Below are 18307 nucleotides of genomic sequence, written 5' to 3' on the forward strand. Positions count from 1 at the left end.
ATTTGCAAATCAATCAATGTGATACATCACATCAACCCATAGCTAACATCATACTCAATGGTAAAAACTGAAAACGTTCCCTCCTAAGATCAGGAACAAGACAAGGATGTCCACTTTCACCACTTTTATTCACATAGTACTGAAAGTCCTATCCCCAGCAATCAGACAAGAAAAAGAAGTAAAAGGCAACCAAAGTAGTAAAGAAGTAGTAAAACTTCCACTATTTATAGATGACATGATACTATATACAGAAAACCCTAAAGATTCCAACAAAAAACTACTAGAACTGATAAATAAACTTGCAGGATACAAAGTCAATATACAGAAATCTGTTACATTTTTATGCATTAATAATGAAGTAGCATAAAGGGAAATTTTTAAAAATCCCATTTACAATTGCATCAATAAGAAAAAGTACCTAGGAATAACCTTAAGCAAAGAGGTAAAAGATCTGTACTCTGAAAACTATAAAACACTGATGAAAGAAATAGAAGATGACACAAATAAATGGAAAGATACTCCATGTTCATGGATTGGGAGAACACGTATTGTTAAAATGTCCATATTACCCAAAGCAATTCCCAGATTTAATACAACTTTTATAAAAATACCTAAAGCATTTTTTTCACAGAACTAGAATAATCTTAATTTGTATGGAACCACAAAAGACTCCAAGTAGCCAAAGCAATCTTGAGAAAGAACAAAACCAGAGGTATCATAATCCCAGATTTCAAGATAAACTACAAATCTGTGGTAATCAAAACAGTATGATACTGACACAAAAACAGACACATTGATTAATGGAACAGAATAGAGAGCCCAGAAATAAACCCACAATTGAATGATCAATTAATCTTTGACAGACGAGGCAAGAATATGCAATGGGAAAAAGTCTCTTCAAAAAAGGTGTTGGGAAAACTGGAGAGCTACCCATGAAAGAATGAAACTGGACTGCTTTCATACATCACACACAAAAATAAACTCAAAATGGACTGAGAACCTAAATGTGAGACTGAGTCCATAAAGATCCTAGAAGAGTACAGGCAGTGATTTCTCTGACATCATACACAGCAAGTTTTTTCTTCTTTTTAAAGATTTCATTTATTTATTTGAGAGAGAGAGCAAGTGAGAGAGCACACGTGTGCAAACGTGCACGCGCACACACACACACACAAGCAGGGGGAGGGGCAAAGGGAGAGGGAGAAAGAATCTCAAGCAGATTCCACACTGACAGCAGGGCTGTCACACTGACAGATTCAAGCCTGATGCAGGGCTTGATGCCATGACCCCTGAGATCATGACCTGAGCTGAAATCAAGAATCAGACGCTTAACTGGCTGAGATATCCAGGTGCCTCCACAGCAAGTTTCTTCTAGATATGTCTCCTGAGGCAAGGGAAACAAAAGCAAAAATAAACTATTGGGACTAGAACAAAATAAAAAGACAACCTAATGAATGGGAAAAGATATTTGCAAAAGACATATCTGATAAAGGGTGAGTATCTAAAATATGTAAAGAACTTACACAATTCAACACCAAAAACCCCAAATAATCTGACAAAAAATGGGCAGAAGACATGAACAGACATTTTTCCAAAGAAGACATCCAGACGGCCAAGAGACACAATAAAAGATGCTCATCACTTGGCATCAAGGAAACACAAATCAAAACTGCAGTTTTTGGGCACCAGGGTGGCTCAGCGGGTTAAGCCTCTGCCTTCAGCTCAGGTCATGATCTCAGGGTCCTGGGATCGAGCCCCACATCGGGCTCTCTGCTCAGCAGGGAGCCTGCTTCCTCCCTTCTCTCTCTGCCTGCCTCTCTGCCTACTTGTGATATATCAAATAAATAAATAAATAAAATATTAAAAAAAAAAACCCGCCGTGACATATCACCTAACACCTGTCAGAACGGCTGAAATCAAAAATGTAAGAAACAACAAGTGTTGCCAAAGATGTGGAGAAAAGGAATCCTCCCACGTTGTTGGTGGAAATGCAAAATGGTATAGCCACTGGAGAAAACAGTATAAAAGTTTTTCAAAAAATTAAAGATAGAGTTACCATACAGTTCAGTAATTTCATTACTGGATATTTACCCCAAGAATATGAAAACATGAATTGAAAAGATAAGAGCACACCTATGTTTACTGTAGCATTATTTATAATAGCTGTATTATGGAAGCAGCCCAAGTGTCCACCCATAGATGAATGGATAAATATGTGTGTGTGTGTTTATAAAATGGAGTATTACTCAGCCACAAAAATGAATGAAATCTTGCCATTTGCAACAACTGGGTAGAGCTAGAGTGTGTAATGCTAAGTGAAATAAGTCAGTCAGTGAAAGATAAATACCGTATGATTTTACTTATATGTGGAATTTAAGAAATGAAATGAACAAAAAAAAGACAAAAAACTTTTTTTTTTGTTTTAAAGATTTTATTTAGGGGTGCCTGGATGGCTCAGTTGGTTGAACGACCACCTTCAGCTGAGATCATGATCCTGGAGTCCTAGGATTGAGTCCCGCGTTGGGCTCCCTGCTCAGCAGGGGGTCTATTGCTCCCTCTGACCTTCCCCCTCTCATGTTCGCTCTCATTCCCTCTCTCTCGGATAAATGAATAAAATCTTTAAAAAAAAAAATAAAGACTTTATTTATTTATTTGAAGAGAGAGACACAGTGAGAGAAGGAACACAAGCTGGGGGAGTGGGAGAGGGAGAAGCAGGCTTCCGGCTGAGCAGGGAGGATGCGGGGCTCCATCCCAGGACCCTGGGATCATGACCTGGGCTGAAGGCAGATGCTTAAGGACTGAGCCACCCAGGAGCCCCAAACAAACAAACAAAAAACCTCTTAAATGTAAATACAAAACTTTTAAATATAGAGAACTGGTGGTTAACCAGAGAGGAGGTCGGGGAGAATGAGACACACAGGTGATGGGGATAAAAGTACACTCACTGTGATGAGCACAGGTGTTGTACGAAGTGCTGAATCACTATTGTACGCCCGAAACTCACAGAGCACTACATATTAATTACACTGGAATTTAAAATAATTCAGCTAGATGTTGTTTACAATGACACCTAACATGTAATCTTACAGAAATGTCAGAAGTAAAGGTTTGCACAAGGCTCCACATTTACAACATATTAAAAAGCAACTAGGGAGGTTTTATTAGCAACAGACAAAATAGGCTTTTAAAGATCTGTGTAAACATTATAAATATTTAGGATGGTATAATAATTCTGGTTTCATTTGCAACTAACAGGAGACCATCAAAATGTAAAATTAACTGACAAAATGACCTCTGAAAGAGAGGAAGGAAGGAAGGAGGGAAAGAGGAAGGAAGAAAGGAAAGAAGGAAGGGACGAGGATCCAAGAGAGGAAAAAAGAAAGAAAAAAGATCTGAAAAATCTATAATCAAAGTAGTGGTTTGTAATATCTCTCAATGAAAATTAGTAAATATGAAAGATTTGAATATTAACAGGCTTAATATAGGGAACACATATGCAAAAGAATATTTTTCTCAAGCACCCACAGAATTAATTTCAACAAATACCGGCCTCTGTATTTCTATGTAAACACATTTCCTGAATACAGGTGAAACACTAAGCATTAAAATTATTTCAAATGTTGTAGTTTTAAGGGATTACCAAAAGCCCCAGGTAGCTTCCTCCTTTAGCAAAAGGCACCTCAATTCGCTTGAAAGCCCCAGGTAGCTTCCTCCTTTAGCAAAAGGCACCTCAATTCGCTTGACCGATCACTAGCATTTTTTAAAAATATTTTATTTATTTATTTGACAGAGAGAGAGAGATTATAAGCAGGTAGAGAGACAAAGAGAGGGGGAAGCAGAGCAGAGAGCCTGATGTGGGGCTCGACCCCAGGACCCTGGGATCATGATCCAAGCCGAAGGCAGAGGCTTTAACCCACTGAGCCACCCAGGCGCCCCGATCACTAGCATTTTGTGACTGTGGATCACTCCCTCCTCCTTAAAATCCTTCTTTACTTGGCTTCTAGGTCACTATCTCACCTTATGTCCTCCTACCTCACCAGCCAGTCCCCTCCTCTCCTTTCCCAGCTCCTCCTCAAACCACAGACTTAACACTGGAAGCCAAAGGCTCAGCCCTGTAACTCTTCTCCACAAACAGCCTCGGTGGCCCTGAGTCTTGTGGCTTTAAGAATCATCTACGCACCGAGGCACTCCCACCCGTGTACTCCAGCCCGAATATATGCTCTGGACCTCACCACGTTCTATGGCCCTCCCAGCATCTCTACCGACCGATCTTAAAAGTAAGTGATGGTAATACCAAAATCAAATTCCTCATCATCTTCCCTGCCCCTCTTCCCTCCTCCTGTGCCTTCATTTAAGGGCACTTCCATGCCTCTGGTTGCTTACGCCAAGATCTTTAGGGACATCCTTGATGCTTTTCTTCTTTTCACACCCCACATTCAATCTGCCTGTTGGCTCTATCTTCAGAATATAGTCTGGGGGCACCTGGGTGGCTCAGTGGGTTAAGTCTCTGCCTTCAACTCGGGTCATGATCTCAGGGTCCTGGGATCGAGTCCTGCATGGGGCTCTCTGCTCAACAGGGAGCCTGCTTCCCCTCTCTCTCTGCCTGCCTCTCTGCCTACTTGTGATCTCTCTCTCTCTGTCAAATAAATAAATAAAATCTTAAAAAAAAAAAAAAGAATATAGTCTGACCACTTCTCACTACGTCCGCTCGGATCATGCTGATCGGGCCACCACCACTGTGGACCTGGATTACTGAACTAGCCTCTTAACGTGTCTGCTTGCTTCTGAGCCTTTCCCCGTCCCAACCCCTGCTTTCATCTAGCAAGCCAGAGCTATCCTGTTAAAGCATATCAGATCATGTCCTTCCTTTGATTAAAAGGAAGGCGCCCCCTCCGAAGGGGGGCGCCTGAGTGGCTCAGTGGGTTGAAGCCTCTGTCTTCAGCTCAGGTCGTGATCCCGGGGTCCTGGGATCGAGCCCCACATCTGGCTCTCTGCTCGGCAGGGAGCCTGCTTCCCCCCTCTGTCTCCGCTTGCTATTCTGCCTACTCGTAATCTCTGTCAAATAAATAAACAGAATCTTTAAAAAAAAAATAACCCTCTGATGGGTTCTTGTCACTCACAGTAAAAGCCAAGGCTATTCTTACAAACTGCCTCTAAGAACCTAAGCCATCTCCCCTATCTCCCCAGTTAACCCTCTGTCCTCACTTCTTCCTCTTGCTTCTCCCTCTGTTCCAGCCACACCAGGCTCCACACTGTTCCTCAGGCTTTACAGTCACGTTCCTGACTGAGGCCCTGGCATACGCTCTTCCCCCCGCCTAGAATGACTTTCCAGATATCTACATGGCTCCCTCCAGATGTCCCTCATATCCTTCAAGTCTTTGCTCACATGTCACCACTTTAGAGCCTGTTTAAAGCTGAAATCCATCTGAAGCCACCCTCCCCCACAACCCATCCCTCCCTTTCCCTAACCTGCTTTAATTTCCCAAGACATGAGATATTTATTCATTTTGTTTTCGTCTTGCACTACTTAAATGTCAGCTCCGAGAGGGGAGGAATTTTTTTTGCCTTTTTATAATCTGCTATATCCCCAGTGTCTGACACATAGTAGGTTTTTAAAAAAAAAGATTTTATTTATTTATTTGACAGACAGAGATCACAAGTAGGCAGAGGGGCAGGCAGAGAGAGAGGGGGAAGCAGGATCCCTGTCGAGCAGAAAGCCTGATGTAGGGCTTGATCCCAGGACCCTGAGACCATGACCTGAGCCGAAGGCAGCGGCTTTAACCCACTGAGCCACCCAGGTGCCCACACAGTAGGTTCTCAACAAGTATCTGAAGAATGTGATATGAAGATAAGCTCTGAACTGCAGGAGATGGTACAAGGATAGTAACTACGGGTGGCCAGAGAGAATGATGAGAACGTGCTGGTAAGTCCTTTCTGGCAGACAGGAAGTGTGGTAAAGTAAGAAAAAGGAGAGATCACGGCGATGATCAGGTCAAAGTCCCCAGGGTCACAAGACCCCCTCCCCATCCCCAACTTGCGTGAGGACACAGAGACTGACAGCCAAGTTATGCACAATGAATAACAGCTCTGTAGACTGTGTCCCACAGAGTCGGGGAGCGGCTGCTGTTTAAACGCACGTGAGAGCAAGAAGCAAACAAGAGAGGCCTAAGAAAGCAGAGGGAGCTCTGCAGAGACTCCAAAAGGTGAAGGACAAAAGATGGTTTGTGATGACCAGTACAAAGAGAGCTTGTTCGGATTACGTCATCAAGTCCCAGAAACGTCCTTGCCCATTGTGAGAAGAGCAAGGCCACTGAACGCCACTATTCTCCGCCCCGAAGGAGCAGCCCGAGTCACACAATGGTTTTCAGTTTGTTTTGAAGCTCAGTGAAAAGACAATTTTTAACAGTAAATCCAGATGACGAAACTGTGTGCATTTTCTGACACTGCCTTAAAGAAAAAAAGATTTTATTTATTTATTTGAGAGAAAGAGCGAGAGCACGAGTGAGGGGAGGAGCAGAGGGAGAGGGACAAGCGGATTCCGGACCAAGTAGGCCCCAAGTAGGGCCCAACGTGGGGCTCTGTCCCACGACCTTGAGATCTTGATCTGAGCTGAAATGAAGAGTCAGACGTTCAACAGACTAAGCCAGCCAGGCGCCCCTGAAGGCTGCCTTTAATAAAGAAGTTTTGTCGGGGCACCAGAAAATTAGTGCAGACCTTATTTGGTAAAAGAACAGCGGTTTATCCACTTGGCAACTATTACCGAATACCAACCATGTACCAAGCACTATGCTCCCACCACGGAGCCACGGATATTTGTGGTTTTGTTTTTGGAAATCTAAACAATTGTTGAACAAACTTTTAAGCTCTAGGTCTTCCTGATGCCTGTCAATTCTTCATCACCGGGAGTTAGGTTGTTTAAGCACAAAAAGAGAAGTTAATAATGTATTCTAGTATTGCAGACCATCAGAAAGCAAAAGGGAAATATTCGGTTATCGGTAAGGGAATGTATTTCAGAGCTTCCAAAAGCAAGTCTGCTGATAAACACAAGTGGACAAAGAAACCGTTTATTAGTTTTATTTTTACTTTGGAATCTCCAATGAAAGGTCACAAGCCTAAAAGAGAGCGAAGACCTCCTAAGGGCAGATAGAGGTGCCTCTGAGGTTGAGCCTCGGAAGGAGTTTTGTTCAGGCTGAGCCTTGCGACACGTTCTAGACTAGCCAGAGTTCTCTCACTGGCCCACGTAAGGGACGGGACGTGCCAGGCAGACACAGAACATCACGAAGAGGTGTTATGCAACTCTAGTCTTTTCAGGTTCGCCCAACAGAGAGCCTTTAATCTGAACATAAAAATAACCGTTACCAACACGCGCATGATGACTTACAACCTCTCATCAGCCCTGCGACCAGCGGATCCCACTCGGACCCCTGCTGTGCCAGTACATGGAGCCTCGGAAGTTTGGTGGCTAAGGGATTTAGTGCAGAATTCAGAGCTACGAAATCCCTGCTCCTAGGCCTCTTGGTTCAAGTCTTGCACTTTGAAATGCCAGGCCATTTTAAATGGCGTCTGCACAACCATCCTCCTTGGGGCAAACCGTGGATGATGGGGTGTAGAAACATGACCTGGTCTGATGCTTGCTGGACTGAAATCTAGAGGGAATAAGGGGCACTTTTCTGGAAAAGCCAACAGAGCTCTCACCTTCCCTTAACTCATTTTTGTGTCTAAGCGGCGACTGTACCTACAAGCCTCCGCTGTCACACATGCAGTGAGTCGCGGGGTCCGACTGCCGCTTCCTGTGCACTGTCCCGCGCGCTTCGGCACTCACACTGGGCACCCATTACTATGCTAGCACTGGCCTGGGGTGACGGGGGCTGTTTGGGCTCCCCATTACTAAGCAGCCTGCTTTACTCCTAATTCTCCCCAACAGCATGATCACACAGCCCATACTTTCAAACTGTTTGTGACAATGTAATTGGTCACTTTGCCACCCCGTGCTTGGTGTGGACACACCAGCTCTCCGGCACCGTCTGACAGAGCTCACGGTTAACAGGCAGCTGCTGGCGACACAGGGACCCCACCAGCAGGTCCCCCCAATACCTTTCAGGGTAGCTTGACCGGACTGGATTTATTTAATACAGCGAATTCTGTTTACACTCTTCTTGCCTGACTCTTGGAGTTAAGAGATGGTTGTTCTGCCTTTGTGATCTGGAGTTGCAGCTGCTTCCAGGTTACGGAAAGCAGCGTGGGGAGGCTAAGAGCACGACTTTGGAGTCAGACAGGGACTTGAGTTCTAACTCCATCATTGACTAACCCAGAGAGGTACCCGAAGTACTTAGTCCATCGCTCAGTACAAAGTAAACGCTTAGTAAATGTTAGCTGTTCTTTCTTTTTTAAAAAAACATTTTATTGATTTATTTGACAGAGAGAGACACAGTGAGGGGGGAACACAAGCAGAGGGAGTGGCAGACTTCCTGCTGAGCAGGGAGCCCGATGCAGGGCTCCATCCCAGGACCCCAGGATCACGACCCGAGCTGAAGGCAGACGCTTAACCGACTGGGCCACTCAAGTGCCCAGAACTTGTTCTTGTTTAAAACGAAGTTAAAACGTGATTATGAAGACAAAGTACTCAAATAATAGGCAAAGGGTTTAAATACTCTTCTCTCCAAAGATATGCAAATAAATGCTCAAGAAGCACAGGAAAAGACACTCAGCATCATTAGTCATGGAGGAGATGTAAAGCAAAACCACAGTGAGTTGTTGCTTCACACCTAGAGGGATGGTTATAATAAGTCAGAGAATAACAAGTGTTGGTAAGGATATGGAGAAAGAGGAAACTTGTGCCCTGCTGGTGGGAATATTAAATGGCGCAGCTACTTTGGAAAACGTTCCTCAAAAAATTAAACACAAAGGCGTGTCTGGGTGGCTCAGTGGGTTGAGCGTTGGCCCTTGGCTCACGTCATGATCTCGGGGTCCTGGGAGGGAGCCCCACCTCAGGCTCCTCACTCAGCAGGGAGCCTTGCTTCTCCCTCTTCCTCTGCTCCTCCCCACGGTTCATGCTCTTTCTTGGCCTCTCTCAAATAAATAAAATCTTAAAAAAAAAAAAAAAGGCTAAGCACGGAATTACCATTTGATGTAGCAATTCCACTCCTACCTAGGTGTATGTATACCCAAGAGAACTGAAGACATATGCCCACACCAAAACTTGTACACATTTGTAGCAGCGGTGTTCCTAAGAGCCAAAAAGTAGCAACAACGCAAATATCCCTCAACTTAATGGATAAGCAAGTGTGGTGTACCCACACAGCAGACTACTACTTAGTCATGAAAAGGAACGAAGGGCAGAGGCATCCCATGGCATGGTGCACCTCGAAGATATGATGCTGAGTAAAATAAGTCAATCACAGAACCCACACATTTTATGGTTCCACATAAATGATATGCCCAGAATACGCAAACATATGGGGATGGAAAGTAGGTGAGTAGTGGCTGCCTAGGGCTGGAGGTGGGGGTTGTATAGGAAGACAGGAGGGTAAAAGTTAAAGGGTACAGGGCTTCTTTTGGGGGTAAGGAGAATGCTCTGGAATCAGCTATTTCTGGTGACAGTTGCACAACACTGAATATGCTAAAAACATTCAACTGTACACTTTAAATGGATAAACTGTATGGCGTATGACTTATCTCAATAAAGCTGCTACCCCAAAAGTGATGATGTTCAGCTTTATCCTTCCAGACACTGTTCTTAAAGATTCCTGTCCTCGTTGGCCACATTCAGTCTTTGCCTCCTGGCTGCTTCTCTGTGTGTACTTTCTACAAAGAGGAAACACTGTGCCGCCTCTGATTTTCCCTCTTTCCCTTTCCCTGGTTCCAGTGCTGGCTGTACCGCGGGGCCTCACTGCTCTAAAGGGGGGCAGTGGCCGCACCCTAGTGCAGATGGTCAGAGCACAGGCTCTGGAGCCAAACCATGTGGGTCTGAACCCAGCTCTACCACTTACTGGCTGTGTAACCTCGGACAAGTTATTTAGCTTTGCTTTCATTTCCGTATCTGTAAAAAGAAAATTATAATGAGGGAAAACATTAGGGAACGTCAGAAAAGTCCCTAGATTAGTAAGGGCTCAGTGAAGGGCACTTCCTTCTCTCCTTTTCATTGGTCTGAGCAATGGCTGTGCAGCCAGCGTGTCCTTGTTCTCCTAGAACCTGTTTCCTGCCTCTGTGGGTGGTTCTGCGGTCCCACCCGTAACGGCTGACGCCCTCGGACGGTGAGCTCATCTATGTTCATGGGCTCGACCATCAGGCTGCGCTCCTCCCACCCGCTGATGTCCTGCTGCTCCGACCGCCTGCCGGACAGGTCTACCCTGGGGGCCCACTGGGGCTTTGTAGGAAAAAACCAAACTCTTCTTCTTCCCCTAATTCTGACTCCTTGCTGTAGCTGGTGGCACAACGATTCTACCTGTCACCAGGATACAAACCTGCTCACACATCCCATCCATTTCCAACTCCTGCCAATGTTCCTTCAGAAACAGTTCTTAGCTCTGTTTCATCACTTTTTCCCCGCCTTGGCTTCATAGCAGAATCACCTGGGCAGCTCTGAAAAACCCCCACACGCAGACCATGCTTTCGACCATTTAAATGAGGACTCAGGCATCAATAGTTTTTTTTTAAAGGTTCCCAGGTGGTCCCAATGAGTCTCTCATTCAGGCTAGAGAATCTGATCTAGCCTTTGTCCGGCTCTCAAGCCCTACACCTTGCACCGACTCTGGCTTTGCACTTCCACTGCAGCCATAATGAGCTGCTTGTCAAATCACCCCTCCACTGTCTCTGGTCTACCGTACTCTTCACCATCCCACCCATCTGCCTTACTCCTATTTATCTTATTGGTCTCCCAGTTGCCTCCCCCAGGAAATCTTCTCTCATTCACCCATCTACAGTGAATGAGGTACGTCCCCCTCTGTACTCTCTTGGTGCCCAGTGAATTTCGGTCACTGTGCTTATTACCATGCTGTTCTAGAATTATCTGCCCGTGTGCCTGACCCCCTCACAGAGCAATATGCTACCCGAGCCCAGGACTAGCTGACACTTGTTTTCATATTCTCAGCAGTTAGTCCCTGTCTGGCCTTATGCAAATACTCAGTTCCAGAGATGAGGAAAGGTTTTCTGGAAAGAGGTGGTTTATGCCAGTCACTGACAGATGGGTTGGATTTTGATACATATTTTTTCACTCAAGGTGAAACTGCCAACTTGATTACGTGTGTCAACCTCTACTTAAGTCTGGGGCGTCCAAGCATTCACTACAATTTCCTGTACATAGACTCTTGTTTTATACTAAGAATGTTTTATCCTGGGTTTGCAATGAGTATCAACTTGTAAGTTCCCTCCAATTTTTTCAGAAACAAATTGGAGTAAAAACTATAAATAACATAGTAGTCTATTATCCTAGATTATATTTTCTTTTACTTTCAAATCAAAATTTCTTCTGCTCCCGAGATATGTATGATTACTTGGATCAAATTATCTCAATCTTGACCATTTAAAAATTTCTTTTGCCCTTTTTGTGATATGATACAGCTCGCTGGCCTGTACCCACAGACTATGTCAAGGAAAAAGAGAAATTCCACAGAAATTCAATCACGACTACATATAATTAAAAATATGTTTCAAAGGGTGCTTCAAAAGAAATACACAATACAAGTAATGTAGTTTGTGTCCTTTTAATAAACACACTTGCATAGTTATATTACAATTTTGTAAAAATAAAAACAGATGACCTCATGCCAAGCGTGCCCAGCATCTGCACAATCTCAACACCTTTAATACTATAGTTTCAAGACACACAAAATAAAAATTTAAGGCAAAAACAGCACTTCGCAACAATTTAATAACTTATTACAGTAGCATCACAGCAGCATCCAATAATGCCACTTCAGGCAAAGTCTCTCAGTATTTCCATTATAGATTCTATTTACAAGAATTTATAACTAGGTAAAATTTATTCTAAGAAAACTTGGCAAATAAAGCTTTGGACTGGAATTGGCATTTCTTTCTCTACTTTTCCTTCCCCCACTTTCTTTTAAACTATCACTATTCATTTTGTATTTTAAAATAACAGTTACATTTTTTAATAGTTGTACTACTTTAAAATGACTCTTTTAAGATAAAGTTTTAGAGGAAACTATATAATGGGTGGGATTGACTTAAATTTTTAAATTTGCTAAAAAATCAGCTTCGGTTTTAGAACTTACTTTTTTCATCGCTGGAAAACCTATCGGGTTTAATCGCATACTTTAAAAATGATTATCACATACTACATCTTGAAATAAACAGCTTTTAAAAAAAATTAACAGGTATTTGGAGTCTTCCTATGGGGTTCAGATTTATCCCCATTTTAAAATTCTGCGTTCCTGATAAACCCTTTCCTTCTAATGTCTCTTTCTAAGCCAATTGAAAGCCGCCTCTCATCCTGAATGAGGAAGAGAGCAAACAACGTGGCTGAACAGGAGGTACTGCGAAGGACGGACTGCATGCGCTTTTAAGAAGGATTTAGGTTACTTTTACATGTCATTCAGTTTCCTTTACTTTTAGCTCTCAGATATATGGCAAAATACCTACACAAAGAGTGGTATTTCAGGAAATACAGTACACTTATTTTCCAGACCAACATCCAGCTTAAGTATGCCCTTATGGGATTTGATTTAGTCCATGGGTACCTGATGAATGTATTATTTTTCTGACTGATTACAGATGCTAAGCTTTCCTTGAATGTCATTCTTGATAACTTATATTTATCAGGGTTACAGTGAAGCAATTTGAGCTATAAAAATATCTTTGAAATAATTTATCAGTGCATTAGATAAGCCCAAATTCAAAAAATTAGAAAGAGAAAATGTTATACCAAATTGTGCGGCTAATTAGCAGCGGTCTGATTTCCACTCTCAGGGTTTAAAATGGATTTAAAGTAACTGTCCTTAATCTGAACCCAATGAAACAGTGCAAAAAGCAGAAAGTTCAGAAAATACAAGTCAAGACCAAGTAATCCGTACAATCTGGAAGATCAGCTGAATTCACAAGGACTCAGTCTTTGTACTGTCTCCTTTAGTGACTGCAGGCAATCTGTTTTCCCACCTGTAAAGTGTTATTATTGCTTTCCTATTAATGTCATATTTTATAAAAGTACCATGATGATGCCAAATACTAAAAACTGAGGTGGTCTAAAGTTAACTAGAAATCTCTGCCCCAGGGAACACACAGGTACATCATCATACATCCCAGGAACGGTAAGCGTTTTGAAACACAGACATTTGAACTTTGTAAAGTTCTACCTAAACTGCCGATTCTTTCTCAAGAAAAAAGTTATGATTTAGGCAATGACTGAAATTATTCATTCACAATGTATAGGCACATTAACATAAATATTGCACAAAATATGCCTCTAACTGAAACTCAGAGACATAAAAACATTTCACTCTTCTTAAAGAACTCTGTGAGGAAATAAGACTCTGATTGTATGTACACTTTTCCTGATAATACTCTGACATTCATGAACAGTAGATTGCACTGCAGCTTGTAAACATTTTAAATTGCATAAACTTCTCATTGATTTTCAAATATAGTTTAATACTGCCTACTAAAACCCCTTTTTCTTTTAGCTAGGTACTCTCACATCATTTACTTATTTATAATAACGTTTATTATCTTTAAAGTGTTTTCAGTTCAAGGAAAAGGAGTAAAATCCTATGCCAAAGTAGCCAATGCGTCTGAAGACAAGATATTAGCCAGAGAATTCTGAGTGGTAAAACCAATCTTCAAGCCTCAGAGCAGCTTCATGGACACAGAAGAATGCTGCTCTCACACATCTTTCCTTCACTCGAATTCATTCCAGACTGAGCAGAGCCTGTATGCCTGCCTCAGTGGCATTTAAACTCTTCAAGGATTCCTTATGATTTTTACTAAATACATTAAGAAGAACGTCAGAGTGTGTCCTTTTATGACCTGGGACAGGTAGTCACCTAATTAAAATAGGTATCATGAATTTTTACTTTAGAATGTATTCTAGATCTAAACGCTAAACCAGGGAAGGTTTCCTATCTCACCGTCAATGATAGGAGCCTTTCATTCCTCCAAAAGAGTCCATTTTTAGGTCCCCAATAGAGACGTAACACCTGACTGCTACAGCACACGGTGCAGGACCTTCCTCAACCCAGAGCTCACAGACCCTAAGGAACTCCCATAGCACAGTGCCCGTTTATGCGTGGCTGAGACGGAGGAAACAGCCCACTCTGCACATCCTGCTGGGATAGGCTGCTTTCCTCTTTTCTGAGAAAAAGCTTCCCAGAAGTGTTATTGCTCCCACCCAGAAACACACAGAAAATAGAAAAAAGGTTATTTCCAGTTCTTGGCCTTTAAACGATTTCAATATTGGTTCTCATGGTGGCATATTAGAAAGAAACAGTAAACAGTGCATATCTGGGAGCAAATCACATATTGAACCAGTTTTAAGAGCTCACTGTGATTAGGATCAGATCAAACATAAGAGCAAAACATAAGCAAGTTTTATCTGAACTGTAATGAATGTACATCTTGCAGTAACATTAGAAAAGCATGGCAGCCCATTCCAAACCAGTGAGAACAGTTTGTGCAAATAGTGGGTCTTTGTGTGTTTGAACTCCCACCATGTAAGGGCAAACTCAATATGCATGCTAATGACCTACGATTACCAAATTAAAAAAGAAGAAAAATGCTAAAGGATGCCAGAGTGAACAGCAGGGAAAGCCACACAAAGACCCACTATCCTTTAACTTGTTACAAATAAATTTTAACTGTAAATTAGAAACACAAAGAAATAATCACAAGTGGCTCTAACATTCAAACGAAGTTAACGAATTGTGTAGGAGATATTTGATCAGGGCTGCCTGCCCTGCCTCCACGCTACAGTCAAACTTGGATAGTGGGTCTCTGGGGTGCTTTCACACTGGAAGACAACATTGGGTCCTATAAAAAGAAAAATGAGGAATAAAATGAACATAAAGCAAATTAAGTAGGTGAGAAAAAATCTGACTAGTAACATGCAACTAAACAAATCAGAACTATTAAAATCCTCAATCTTTAAAAAACATCCTAATCACATAATAAAATGAAAATAGCAATTGTTAAGGGCCCAAGAAACACAAATGGTAATCTAAAATTTAACCCGTTTTCATAGACTCATATACTCCTGGCTGTTCTTCCTTTAGAATAGTTTTTATCTCTTCTTTGTATTCCTTATTCTATAAGACTTAATTGGAAAAAAGTGCTCCTCCACTGGAAAACAAGAGAAACAACAACAACGCATTTGGAAATCTGTCCCTTCACATCCTGGAAAAGCCAAACGTACCACTGCACTGGGTGTCTCCAAGGTTCACTAGCCAAGAAGCTTCCAGACCCCACAGGTCTGACGAGTATCTTCCCCTCCCGGGACCAGGGAAGGTACCTCAGGCATGTCTAGTTAATGAGATAAGCAGGCAAGCTCTGGAAGCTGCCAAACCATCAGCAGAGCTTACAAACGGTCATGTAGATAGCCCACATTTTGGGGGGATGTTCAAACCATAAAAAACTCAACTCCTCCCACATCCAAGTTGGGAAATTCAGTTGCTTTATCTAAAGGAAAGACTTCTCCCAGGATCAGAACTATCTTTGGAGCTACAAGCTCTACAGTGAAAATAATGCTCTAATACTTCAAAATGATGGCTATGTATAAATTCATAATACTTGCACTGAATCATAAGCATATCTCAGATTGACTGGGTTACGATTTATGTGTTCTCAGAAACTAAAATGAAAGGCTAATAAATATTTTAGATAATTTCACAATGATAAAAATACAAATCATGATGAATCATGATGTATTCTGTAAAAAAAAAAACAAAAAAACCAAAACAACCAAAATCAAAAGGGTGGGGAAAAGTTACATTTTATAAAGGTAAAAAGCATTTCCAAGTGCTGTTTATTCTCTAATTATTATAAATGCATGTTTATTGTCAAATATAAGAAAGGCTAGGCAATTACTAAGAGATAATTTGATAAAATACCGTATTTCATACTGTGATCTGGATTCCTGTTCTAAAAACAGTGAAGCAGATCTTGACTCATGTATCTCCTATGGCATTAGGCATCTTTAAAAAAATCACCTAATAGAGTTTTGCAAACAAAGAGTTTAATCAGGTTTTTAATCTTCTGCTAACCTGGATGATGTGTAAATATATGGATATTAAATGAGAAGGTTGCAAAATTAATAGCGCCTGTACTCTCAAAGGGTAATTTGAGAAAGTGAATACGGTAATTACTGGCTGCTCTTTATTAAGCAGAAAAATGATCATTAGAGGTAAAAAAGGATGGTGGTAAAGGGAAGTTGAAGTACAGACTGCTCTTCAACCCAAAAACCTGTAAAAGAGTTGGCATCTTTTCAGATACAGTCTAAGAGTAAGGTCTAAAGCTAAAAGAAAAAGTATTTAAACAGTGTAACTTTTGATTTTGTGAAAAAATTCCTTTTGCAATTTACTGCTTTCGTCACTAATACAGACTTGCTAAGAAGAGCACTGAGTTTCAGACATGCCTGGGGACAGAACGTGCCGCATATTAAAGCTGCCACACTAGCTGAGAGCGAACAGTTTGGTTTTACTCACACTGCTGACTTGGATCCGAGTCTGTCGTCATCTTAACATAGTTTGAAGGAAAGAGACCAGTCACCCCGCTGATTTCGCCCTGCCACCAGTCAGGATCATCTTTGTTCAAAACATTGATAAGCTGTCCCTTGGAGAAATTCAGCTCGTCCTCGTTATTTGCCACATAGTCATACATGGCAATCACCTGACACACTACCAGAAAAAGAACAAAATAACTAATTATTCCTACAAAGATCCCATGTTACAACTAGGCTAAAATTTCCCTTGAGCTGCTCTCTCTCACCCTCCTTCCTCCATTCCTTATTTTACAAAACAAGAATCTCCCAGCTACAGTTAATGCACAAGAACTACTGCACTTTAAGTATGACAGCAGAGGAATTCCACCTTGAAAATTTGAAGCAATTAAGTGGTTGGTTCAATTATCACTGAACAGTTGACTGTTCCCACACAGAACTTTTCAGAAAGGAAGTTCTCATTAGGTAGAAATATAAAAAGAAATGATTTTTACTATTTTTCAAAGTTTATATTAATCTAAGAAGTTGCTGAGTTTCAACAAAACTTCTAGAAGCTGCGACACAAGTTAACCCACTGCCGTACCAGGATGAAAGGCAGGTGTAGTTCTTTCACTGCTTGGACCCAAAAGTTTAACGTGGCTGGCAGGAAACCATCCTTTCTGTCGCTTTTTTCCTCTGGCCTGTAAGATCAGCAAAAGGAATATGAAAGGTGAGATTAAAAACAATTACTGAGATATAAACTAAAAAAGGCTGTGTAGTAAAGAACTTAGCCCTGTCTCAAAAGAGGTATGAACTCTACCTTTGGCTCCTGGGAGGTAATCTCTAAACCTGTGGTATGTCCTGACTGCTCAGTGTCTTATTTTCTCTGGGGGCTTTGACCATGCCCGATAGTCTAACAATGTGACTTATGGTGGATGCTCTGGGTCACATATTATGAACTCAAACTCCAGAGGGACTGGAGACTCAAGTTAAGCCATATGGGCAGAACCATGTCTATTTGATGGAGCCCCAGTAAAATCTCTGGACACCAGAGCCTGAATGAGCTTCTTTGCTTGGCAATACTTGGTCGTATGTGTTGTTGCCAGGAGTTAATGCTGTCCATGACTCTACCGCGAGAGGACAATGAAAGCTCTGTTTTTGGAACTGTCCTTAAATCAGTCCCATGTATCTCTTTTCTTGGCTAATTTTAATCTAAATTATTTTGGTGTGATAAACCGTAACTATGAGAAGAATAATTTCAGTCCCTTGTGAGTCATTCTAGCTAATTACTGAACTTGAGAGTGATCTTGGGGACCTCCAAACTTACAACTGGTGTCAGAAGTTAGGGTGGTCTTGGGGCCTGCTGAACTCTGCAGTGACCCTCCAGGTTAGTATCAAACAACCAGAAGACTCAATACGCATCTCCAAGTGGTGCTGAAATCAGCCACTGTAGAAGGTTACTAGGAGGCCTCTGGGGCTCAGAGTGCTCTGCATATTTCACACAAATAATATTTATAAACTAAAAACACTTTTCTACAGTTCTCTTAGTAAGTTCAAGTTAACCTTAAAATGGTACAGTGCACAATGAACATCTTTTGGAGCTTTGTTAAAAATTAATACAGAGATCAGAAATACAATTTGTGGAGAGTCATGTTTCCCATTTAG

At 41.8% G+C, this 18307-nt stretch overlaps 1 protein-coding gene across 3 annotated transcripts in view; it reads right to left on the bottom strand.

Annotated features, from left to right (window-relative positions):
* The window catches only part of ITSN2 (intersectin 2), a 137504-nt gene that overhangs the window by 25537 nt on the left and 93660 nt on the right, over nucleotides 1-18307 (bottom strand). For all 3 annotated transcript variants that reach the window (XM_045978872.1, XM_045978873.1, XM_045978874.1), the window contains 2 exons: nucleotides 17247-17343; nucleotides 16650-16841 (listed from right to left, as the gene is read on the bottom strand). In XM_045978872.1, the coding sequence (XP_045834828.1) occupies nucleotides 16650-16841; nucleotides 17247-17343 (289 nt within the window). The remainder of the gene's footprint in view (nucleotides 1-16649; nucleotides 16842-17246; nucleotides 17344-18307) is intronic.

The sequence above is a fragment of the Meles meles genome, chromosome 15 (assembly GCF_922984935.1).
Source record: "Meles meles chromosome 15, mMelMel3.1 paternal haplotype, whole genome shotgun sequence".
In the NCBI taxonomy this organism is placed as follows: Eukaryota; Metazoa; Chordata; class Mammalia; order Carnivora; family Mustelidae; genus Meles; species Meles meles.